The sequence below is a fragment of the Bombina bombina genome, chromosome 6 (genome assembly GCF_027579735.1).
Source record: "Bombina bombina isolate aBomBom1 chromosome 6, aBomBom1.pri, whole genome shotgun sequence".
NCBI lineage: Eukaryota > Metazoa > Chordata > Amphibia > Anura > Bombinatoridae > Bombina > Bombina bombina.
In genome coordinates this window covers 992,293,418-992,305,473 of record NC_069504.1, presented here as the reverse complement: position 1 = coordinate 992,305,473, position 12,056 = coordinate 992,293,418, and the positions used below count along the sequence as shown (strand labels likewise).

At 32.7% G+C, this 12,056-nt stretch overlaps 1 protein-coding gene across 1 annotated transcript in view; it reads right to left on the bottom strand.

Annotated features, from left to right (window-relative positions):
* Window positions 1–2,942: 2,942 nt before the first annotated feature.
* The window catches only part of LOC128664034 (proton-coupled amino acid transporter 1), a 495,713-nt gene continuing 486,599 nt past the window's right edge, over window positions 2,943–12,056 (bottom strand). The window contains exon 11 of the mRNA XM_053718686.1: window positions 2,943–8,149. Coding sequence (XP_053574661.1) covers window positions 7,881–8,149 — 269 coding nt within the window. The 3' untranslated portion in view covers window positions 2,943–7,880. The remainder of the gene's footprint in view (window positions 8,150–12,056) is intronic.

Below are 12,056 nucleotides of genomic sequence, written 5' to 3'. Positions count from 1 at the left end.
TTTTGGACCTTACCTTATTTCATCAAGATAGTACCATAAAAACAAGACTATTTACAAAAGAAACAGATAGTAATGGGTACATTCATGCTTCCAGTGGCCACCATGTGTCCTGGATAAAGAATATCCCGGTGGGACAAATGGAAAGAATAAGAAGGAACTGTACAGACTATGATGATTATACAATAGAAGCAGATAAATTGACTAAAAAATTCCTGGAAAAAAGATACAAAAAGAAATGGATTGAAAAGGCGTATAATAAGGTAGAAGAGAAATTCAGGCCTAAAAGCATATCTGGCCCTTTAATACCAGATAGAGAAAAAGAATCTGGTGAAAATAAAACCTGTTTTATCTCTACCTACAATGAAGGATCAGAAGGTATTAAACAGATCCTGAAAAAGCATTGGTACATCCTTCAGAAGGATGATTTATTGAGGGATAAGATAGGGATTAAACCAACCTGTATCTTTAGAAGGAATAGAAACCTAAAAACCATTATAGCCCCAAGTTTATTGAAAGATACAAAAAGAAAGGAGAATTGGCTAAGTAAGGAATCTATAGGATTTTATAGATGCAATAGATTGAATTGTGTATCATGTGAGAGAATGTACCATGGAAAAAAACCTACGAAGAGTATTACCTCTACTTCAAATGGCAAGGAATGTAGGATTAAAAACCTTGTCAACTGTAAAACCACATATGTAGTATATCTACTACAATGTAGTTGTAATCTCCAGTACATAGGGAGAACTACCAGACCATATAAAAAACGACTCTATGAGCATGTGACCAACATTAAAGAAGGTCTGAAATCCCATAACCTGTCCGAACATTATAGACGGATACACAATGAAAATCCTGAGTGCCTGAGAGGTACGATCTTAGAACATGTCAATACTGGAATTAGGGGTGGTAATAGGGAAACTCTCCTTAGACAAAGAGAGACGTATTGGATCCATGCATTCAACACTAGGGTCCCAGCTGGACTAAATGTGGATATAGATATTGCTGCTTTCCTATAGATCCACTTTTAACTGCTTTCTAACTGTTAATATCGATATATATATATTTATACACTTTTTATTATTATGTATTTCATATTTTGACCCCATTTTTAGGTTGAGGTTTATTTAATTGATATCTATCTATATTTTATAGTATCTTTTTAGAAATATTAAGTATTATAAAACTTAATTAATTAATATATGTCTATTAATAGACATATATTTATATTTTACATTTTTATTATTCTTAATCTACACCTAAAAACTGATATTTCCATTATTTCTATATGATGTCCTTTAATCGATATATATCCCTTTTAATACATGCTGTGTTATGAAATTTCCCTTTTTATAAATGTAATTATTTATGGAGTCTTTTATGTATTTTATGTGATTTTATTCTGATGAATAGTGTTTAGGTGTAAAATAATATTTGTATGAAAGATTTATTTATCTTGCTATATACAAGTACTTTCATTTTGTTACTATAGCATGTGTGTATATAATATATTACATAGTTTAAAGATGCCAATGTTTTTATACAGATTCTAGCGTAGTCTTAGTATGGTCTGCCCCGCTTGGTATTGACTCGCATATACAGGCATAACCGCTGTCTCGATTTTTAAGGGATCTATGTTGTCTGTATCTATGACAACAGTTTACCCTGAGCCAGAGGTCCTGGTATATGCGCATGTCCGGAAGTACGCCTTGCGTGTCACGGACCCAGAAAATGCCGGCGTGCGTTTCAAACCTCGCGCGGTGGATCTCAAGAAGAATGTAGCTACTTTTGGGGTTACTATTTATAGGTGAGTCCTGTAATAGCCTGTATCTCTGATGAAGAAGGGAACTTAATTTATTTAACCCTTCGAAACGCGTAAGATTTTTTAAGGAAGGTACATCACCTGTTGTATGAATTGTTTGATACTTCTGTAACTGTGGAGCCTGCATTTGCCTTTGAACTAAGATTCCCACTGCGGATACCTATTGAATTCTTGGGCTGCAGCTTTTTTACATCTATGTGCTCTCTTCATACCTCATTAGTTGAGGTTTTTTATGTGAGTGTACCTTATTGTGTGTTATTTATGTTCCATTAAAGCAGTTTTACACTATGTTTGCTTTTCTGGTTCTCTTTATATGACACCAACACTGGAATTGGAAGTTACTACTTACTAAAGAGAGCACGAGGACATTTGGAGGATTCTACTATCCATATTCCAAGATACAGAAGCCTGCACTCTGGGAGATCCAGTGGATCATTCTATTTTTTCTACAGGGAGTGCCTCATTCTTTTATGAAAGTGCTACATTCTTACCTCATGTGATTGAGGTTCATTCAAGTAAGTGCACATCTAATAGGGGACTAACACCTGAAGACTTTGCTCTCCGTATTTGATGTGCTCCTGATTACCTCTGATCGTTTAGGATTTTCAATAGCTTATGGACATTTGTAAAATTATACACTATATATTATATTATTTATTTTATATATATTTTTTTTTTATAACTTTATATTGCTATAATATTTTACTATAAACTGTATCATATTTTATTTATTTATTCATTATATATATTTTTTAGTTTGAGTTTTCTGCGCCACCCTGCCCCTTTCTTTTTATGTTCTCTATTGAGGAGTGATAGGTCTCCTCTGTTATTTTGGGTTTTGGCAGCTGGATACTTCTTACTGAAAATATATATACTTTTATTAGGTGCTGGGTATAGAGTATATACCTTGTGGCATAGCTTTTATTTGACTGTGAGCGCCCAGGAGTGATTCAGTGGATTCTTTCTACTGGTTCATTCATCTTTTGTCTTTATATATATATATATAAAAATCTAATGTCAAATATTTCTATTTTAATTCTGAACATGACCAATTTTTTGTATTGGCAAAAATCCACAAAGCGTAAATGTTAATAAATTCAAATGAATGAATACATAAATCCACAATTAAGTTTTTTTATTGTAGTAATTTAGAATGACCATATACCATACATTCTGAAACTGTTTTGGGCAACATTTTTAAAGGCACTAGTTACAAAACTCATAGAAAGTTAAACAATACAGTATTCTTATTCATTTTGTTTATCATCATCAACGACCATAGATCTTTGTATTAAATATTCCTTTAATGTTAGTATAAGGTACATGCCTGTCTATTATTGGGTGATAAGTTGCTTGTGTTCTCTAACAAGTACTCAATATTTTTACAAATCCTCAGTAAAAGCTATTGGCAGATGAGAGTATTTGACAAGAAGATAACACAGTATTACTTTAAGCTACATCAGTTTAGCAGATTCAGTATTTCAACACGTTATTATATGGGACCAATCATTTCTAAGAGCTAGAAATCACAAAATAATTGAAACCAAAAAGCACAAAATATTGTGATTATATGAAGTATAACCCTTCCAAAATATACTATGTATGCATGTATACTTGACATTTTTATTCAACTCCAGCTTGAATAATTTTTGCATATTTAAAATCAATCAAAATGGAAATTTCATGGCTCTACTTCTGAAAATACCCACCTTTCCATATTTTGACTATTACTTTTTATGCAAAGTGTTATTTTTTTCCAGAGATGGTGGAAATAAATAGCTGTGCAACTGTAATATATCCTCTTAATTTTAACATCTGCAAAAATGATAGTTGTCAGTATAGCGTAGATTAATAGTTGTCACAGATTATTCCACTGGCATCTAATAGAAATCAATTTTCAAGGAAAGTCTTCAACCACTTTTTCATTGATGAAATTATGGTGGAAGTGCGCATCACATATTCCTATTAATAACTTGAGAAATACTTCGCCCTTCATACATTTCTTTAAACCTAATGGAAAACCAACAACCATATTGTAAATAAGCAGCTTCCAAGAGAATTCTGTTTGTACACAATCTATAAGTCGTATTACACACTTTGTAGTTGTAAACTTTTACTTTTAATATTCAGGCCAAAGCCTTTGTCGATTTACTTTACATTTATGGCTTATATATTTATTTATTTAAAAATAATGTATTTACAGTTTAGAAGATCATTTTCTATCATGAAAAAATGCTAAATATCTGTAAGACATTCTTGTCATAATATTTTTATATTGTGTAATTAATATGGGTTAAAACATTGTGAAAAACATTTCTATAATTCTAACATATACGAACACATCACATCATTTACTAGATACAAACATGACTTATAAATATGGAACCTTTTCCAGTAAACAGCAGTAGGCAGTAGTATATTATATATCAGTTACATTTAAATTGTCATAGGCAACAAAGACTCTCTTGACCATGTTTTTGCCAAGTGGTTACAGTACAAAAATCTTCAAGAATACAGTCAAAGATTTGTGCAAATGTGACTAAAATGCAGCTAAGTTCAAGACCCTTATAAAGACCTTTAGAGATGGTAAAACTAATACTTTGCCAAGCCAGTATTATTTTTAGTCTATAAAACTGTTATTGTGCATATGAAAGAGCAGAAATTATGTCTATTAAAATATATCCGCGTGGTAAACATTATGTAATGTCTGTTTACCTATAACTGATTTTGCTGTAGTAATGCTCACTGGTTGATTAGGGCAACTTCCAAAACACTACTGATGAGAAAAGTCTCCACAAGTCTAGAAAGAAAATGCTAGCTTACTAAGCAGATGAGCACACATAACAAATATATATATAATAGATTTTGAAATATCCTCCCATATATGAAATAAAAAAATAAATAAATACGTATTGTTGGATGATTAGTTAAATCCAACAATTACGTATTCTGTATTTGGCTCCTATTATATAAAGGCAGTGTTAATCTAAAATGTTTGTAAAGAAACATACCACAATATTTTATTTTTAAAAGCGATATGAAACCCAATTTTTTTCTTTCATGATTCAGATAGAGCATGAAATTTTAAGCAACTTTCTAATTTACTCCTATTATCAAATTGTCTTCGTTCTCTTGGTATCTTTATTTGAAAAAGCAAGATTGTAAGCTTAGGAGCTGGCACATTTTTGGAAAAAATTGGGCTTCATATCCCTTTAAGATTCAGTACAAACAAAAAAAAACAAACAAAATTGTCCGGTCTATAAAAAGGTGACTGTGTTCTTAGAAATGATAAAAGTTTCTAATAAATAATTTACCATACATGTAAAAAGATATCCATACACTTCAATGTACAAAGATTTTTGAGGGGGGGGGGGGAGTTCAATCCCCACTCAATGTTAAAACATGAAGGGAAACTTGTTTTTAGTTTAAACATTCAATATAATTTTACTTATTTGTAATGGATCACTTTCCTTATTACATTTTTATTAGAGTTGGAATATAAACCATTTGTGCCTGGGCTAAAATATTTAATGTAGTTTTTTTCTGTCATGAACTGTAGTTTTAAATGTAAATTTAAAACTATTTTTAAGGAACATTATAATATACAGTATGGGCTGTACATACCAGTAAATATTAGTGTGTACTACATGTGTTTAACTAAAGCACTTAAAGGTACTACCCTTGATATCAAAGCATAGAGAGAAGTTAATCAGGTACCCACCTTGAATGTGCACAGTGCGTACACACCAGTCACAAAGTAGTGTATGGTCTGAAATCTCAGAGGTTTCTTTTTCAAAATTTTTTAAAAAAAATTTACAGTTGAAAGTTTCTTAAAACTGATGTTATCAATAGTCTCTTAAATTAAGTATTCAATTTAATATGGGTCTTCCATATTCATAAAACTTCATAGAAAAATAAAAAATAAATATTTTGTATTGACTAATAAACTCAGGATGCCAGATGTCTAAGACATCCCCGGGTATTAGACTACATGGTAACATTTCCAAACCTCTATAGTGCGTTTAGTTAATTTCAACCAATCCAATTTTGTTGTGCGTCCCAATCTTTTTGCTTATCACTTGTAGAGTAGCAAAACCAGTTAATTATTTATATTTAAAAATAATAAATTAAAATCTATTTATTATTTAGGCAGGCTGGTGCAGTAAGTCTGTGGATCACATATATATGGGATCAGCAGTGCCACTAACCCTTTGGGAAGTAAAGGTATAAAGTAACCACCTACTAATATATCTCACATTGACTTTAAAAGTAGTGTAGTCCACAACTGAGAACCTAATGCAATTATGATAAATATCTGTTTTAAGCTGCATGAAATATGAAACTGCTATGCCACAAAAGCCAATGTATAAAGCTAAGCTCACACCCTGGAGTCTTGTCAGTGTCCTTTATGGTCTGTGTAAGGAGTCTTATTTATGTGTGGCATGAATTCTTGCAAATACAATTTAACATAAAATTACAATCAATTCTTGGGAACCAAATTCATAAATAACATGACAATGGTTTATGGGGTTTTGGCACCTAATGTAACTTGATACTTACAACTCTCAACTATTTCACTGCTGCGAGAGTAATTTAATACTTTATGGAATTAGATCCAAGAGGCGGCTGAAAGAAGAAGAAAGGGACTTTCTCTGGCAAAATCCCTTTTAAAACCGAAATACTTTATACTGAAACTATTTCATAACATCACAATGGTCAACCAAATTCATAAATAACATCACAATGGTTTATGGGGTTTTGGCACCTAATGTAACTTGACACTGCCACTCTCGACTATTTCACTGCTGCAAGAGTAATTCAATACTTTATGGACTTAGATCCCATTTGCTGCGCAAGATATCTGGGTCTCCGCCAAAGATCAAAACATGCATACATTTTCTAAACAACATTCAAAAAATGTTCATGTACCAACTTATTTCAGTGTTTTGGTTCAAGACGTGAAAAGTACAACCCTACTTTGTTTTTTAATTCTACTAGAAAACTAAAAATACCAAAATGATAAACAGAAAATCAAGATCTATTTGATGTTCCCAAACAATACTCTAATAATTTAATTTGTAGAGATTATAAATTATATTTTTTACATTTTCTAAAATTTTAAAATAAAAATAGAGACATAAAAGCTAAGCTGACCAAAAAAATAAAATATAGTAAACTACTATTGTTTCCCTTATAAGATTATTGAGGTCTCAGTGATTTTTTTTTAATAAGCCTTCAGAACAAAGATTATCTGCTGTGTTATCCAAGAGGCTGCTGTAAGAAGAATTTCTCTGCCAAAACCCCCTTAAAAGCCAAAATACTTTATACTAAAACTGCTTCACTTTAAAGAACAACATAGGGAACTTTGAAGGCAAAGAAGCCAGTCCAATGAAATGCATAACAAACAATGGGGTAGATTTAATAAGCAGTGGAGCTGCTGTCTAAGTCAGTAGTTTCCATCTCGGCGTAAACATAAGTTAAGAAGCAGCGGTCCACCACCTTTTAGTACTGCAATCAACCCGAACCAATTGGGATGATTGACACCCCCTGCAGGGGGCGTCATTGCACAAGCATTTCACCAGAAATGCTTGTGCAATGTTAAATGCCAACAGCGTATGCATCTTTAGCAATGTCGGACGAACATGATTCACTACAGCGATTCATGTCTGCTCGACATATAATAAATTGACCCCAATCTATTAAGTAATGAGCCAATTACATTGTAGGAAGGCTATTAAAGAGGGTTGTAGCCACTGACTAAATCCCCTGTGCTTTATCAAAGTAAACCCTAACTCAGTAAACAATTTGTGCAAAGTAAACATAGGTAGAACCGTACAATTTACATCTGTCAACAATTAATACCTGTTGTCACTGGCAGCTATAGTATTACATACATTCACTGACGTAAGTAAAGAAGCTATATGAGTAACACAGGGCCATCAAGAGAACAATTTAATAAATGCTTGTGTCCACTCAACTCTTTTAGAATCACAATGAAAAGAAAAAAAATAGCTGCAGGTGGACAATGTTGATTGTAATAGCTTCATATAGCCTAAACTCACTGGACTGCATACGTGTAATTGAGACTTGGAAGGGCATTTGGTGTAAACAATTCCCATAAGGTTACATATGTTCCCAACAAAAACCCCAAAAACCCCACAATGCTGATAAGAATGTCCTTTGCAATGACCCAGCGACTGAGGCCTTCTGAGTAAAAAGTGAGAATCTCCAACACTGGAGGAATGATAAGAGCCAGGGCACTGCTGCTTATTGACCCCACCAGAGAGATGACCAGGTCCAACCGGGGAATAAGGATGGCGAGGACACCTAAGAACAGAGAGAAATTAGTTGTTAGATTAAGATCAAAATCAAATTTAACAAAAAATATTTATCATTTGTTCAGTAAGAGAGACACTGTAAAGATTTAATATGCTTGTGTGAGATGCAATAGTTAATATCAGCAATAAAAGCCACAAAAACCTTCCGATACTTTACATAGATATTTAGTGTATTGCAAAACTATTTGAGCCTCTGATCATTTTCCCCATATTACTAAATTATAAATGGAATGATGAAATATTTGTTTTCAAAAAAGCTTTATGTTGGGAAATATTATTCAGAAAAACAAAAACTAGAAAATAAAGCTAAGTGAGACCAATCATCCTCAAGGAAAAATTGCTAAAATTTGACTACTCCCCATTCTACCACCTTAAAGGTAAATTATCTTAGTAAATGTCTATCACTGGATAATTAGGAATGGGATCCCGGTGAATATTAGGTAGGATATGTGTCAAAATATAGACATTTCTGTAAGTTGGCATATTAGTTTTTGAATAATGTCTAGATATCTTGACTCAACTAGCTAGAGAGCCATCAATTCCACCCCAGGTGTTGCACAACCAGTCATGCAAGAGCAATGCCTTTGAGTCACCACAAAGAAGTAAGTTTAGAGTGATTTTTTTTCCGCCACCTCTGAGGATAAGAAGCAGGAACTGCTTCTTAAGTTTGTGGTTGTAGGCTTGCTCATGAACCTTTAGTTTCAAAGTCAAACCAAAGATCCATTAAAAGTGTGGCTATTATCTTGAGTTTGGAACAGCAACTTGATTATGGTTTACAGCTGCATTTTCTTTCATTAATGTAAACTGGAAGCATCAGGAGCACAGAGATTGAATATATTTGCAAGTAACTTTTTTTCTAATTTTTTTTTTATTATTACAAGCTTTCAAATGCGTTTGTGCAATAGCGCAATGCAATAGCTTCATTCCAATCCATTAAGACAGCACATTTTTTTTGGAAGATTTATTTAAACTTTTCTAATTCTACACTGTGTACATGTGGAATTTCTATTCACTTTGCAATATACTTTTTTATTTATTTTGTCCCTTCAAATTTAATATGGTTACACACAGTCATTGACTACACACCATAGTGACCCATTCATAACTGTTCCTAAGTGGCCTCAGCTGAGAAGGAAACTTAGACAACAACATGGTGGTGTCCAATTGTTTATGGGAGCTAAAATTTCACACTTATTTTTTTAAAATATTTAAAGGGACATTCTAGTCTAATTTGTTAGAGCATGTCATTTATAAACTAAGAGAGTCCAGAGTGTAGTCTTCCAATAGGCAGACCCTTCCCACAGTGGATTGAGAAGTAATGAGGCAGCACTCCCAAAGATGGTGAATGATAATAAAAAGTCCTGGAAGACAAGAAAGAGATGCCTAATGGTGTAATAATGTTAATCCCAAGCACATAGATTGGCAGACAAATGGCAACTCACAGGTTTGGAGAGCACACACAGTGCTATAAAGTCACATGAGGAAGCATTAACAAATCACTTTGGATCTCGCTAGCTACATCAGAAGAGGTATCGGGTACAGTGAATCAATCCCAGCATATAGTGAGAGCACAGTTTGGGGTCCGGGAAATTGCCCAAATCAAATATTGGAGAGGAAGCTAATTAATAATAAAAGTAGTTTTATTAAAAATAAAAAAACAATGTGAACAGCAACATGTTTCTCTGCTACATGGGCCGTTTAATCAGGCTGTTTATAGCACTGTGTGTGCTCTCGAAACCTGTGAGTTGCCATTTGTCTGTCCATCTATGTGCTTGGGATTAAGGTTATTACACTATAAGGCGCCTCTTTCTTGTCTTCCAGGACTTTTCATTAGTTAAAGTACTGCTGGGCAGCCACAGAGGTATGCTAGTCCAAAGCAAAAAACTGCCTCTGACCCAATCAGCAGTGCTAGTTGCACAGCTGGGTCACAAAGGGTTAAAAATAATATGTTAATGTTATATTAGCTGTATAAAGGACCCCCTTTATACAGCTTATATAACATTAACATTATTTTTAGGGCAATCTTTGTTTTGAATACATAATTGTAGTATGTATTTAGTGTGCAAACATCAACGCTGAATTAATTAGCTATTATGTTTGTGTCTTTCGTTTCTGTTGCTTATTGTTTGCTTATTAGATGTTAGTGAGCATTTATGAATGACAAGCAATGAGCCTGTTTCTGCTTCAAAATCTGTATTTCCTACTGCAGTCTCCAAAAATAGCATTTGCTGGTGATAATGCAGGGGTTGATTACAGTCATTTAGAAAATCTTATCTAATCATTTTCAACAGAAAAACACCATTTAAGTCTATGGAGATTTGTGAAGTTTACTCATTTGATAAGCTTTTCTAAAGGCACCATAGTTATAACTAATGAATTAGAGCATATTCTTTAAGTCTTATGTTGCTTTATGTGTGACAGAGTAACCACAGCCTCCCTGTATATAATAATGTTCTATTTTCCTAAGTTACATTTTTTACGGCGGATTAAACTTTAAGCGTTGAAGGTTCCTTTAAGCAGAGATAAAGTATGGACTGAAGTATTACTAGACAAGTGTATTCAGTTTTGGTAAAATTAAAAAAAAAAATTTTTTTTTGAATGTGTTGCATTCATACAAATATATTAAACAAGTAGTCCGTTTAAATTAAACACTATTGAATTACAGTCCAGCAATGGATTGATTAATGTGTCAGACAATAAGTAAATCATTATTATTATCAGTTATTTGTAGAGTGTCAGCAGATTTCGCAGTGCTACATAATCATCATTTCTGTTCTTGGTTAATCCTGACCACAAACTTTTTTTGTGCTGCTGGCTTGTAGCAGTTACACTTGCACCGGCTACCAATTTACCTTTATTTAAGTTTAAACTGCTGTTCAGCTGCTCCTCTGCTGCCCAGAATATGTTCCCTATATGAAATAGCAGGTGAATGGATTTTCGTTAAACAAATTCTGATAGACCATAGCCATAGAACAAGCTATTATGGTATTGTTTGTTCAAAGGCTGAACCCTTCTTTTTTTTTATTTATGCAAATTATGACCCTGAGAAAAGTCTCAAGCAAAGTGTGTGCATGGCATCAACATGGAAATAATGATAATAATGCTGCCTGATCATTCCTAAAACATTTTATATTGCAGGAAAACCATTCCATCCTATTACTGCTGTAAATTGATCATCTGATTACAGTTTCTCCCTAAGGGTGATGCAGGAAACTAGACGTGATCAAGTGCGCAACCGCACGAAACATGTCTGCGTGTGGTCCAGATCACTGACACTGTGTTTTTATACTTAGTGCTTTATTACAGCTGTGTGTAGGCTGTCATGCTTTTACTTTTGTAATTATAATAAAGGAAGTTTTATTTTATCCTGGAGATCTTTGCGCTTTATGTGGGGACAATCTAGTGGAATACATATATATATATATATATATATATATATATATATATATATATATATATATATATATATATATATATATATATATATATATATATACTGTATTTATTTATATATATATATATATATATATATATATATACACACACACATATATATATATATACATATATATATACACACATATATATATATATATATATATATATATATATATATATATATATATATATATATATATATATATATATACACATACATACATACATACACAGTTGTATGCAAAAGTTTAGGCACCCCTGACAATTTCCATGATTTTCAGTTATAAATAATTGGGGTGTTTGGATCAGCAATTTCATTTTGATCTATCAAATAACCAAAGAACACAGTAATATTCCAGTAGTGAAATGAGGTTTATTGGATTAACAGAAAATGTGCAATATGCAAACGAAATGATTGCATAAATTTGGGCACCCTTGTCATTTTGTTGAGTTGAATA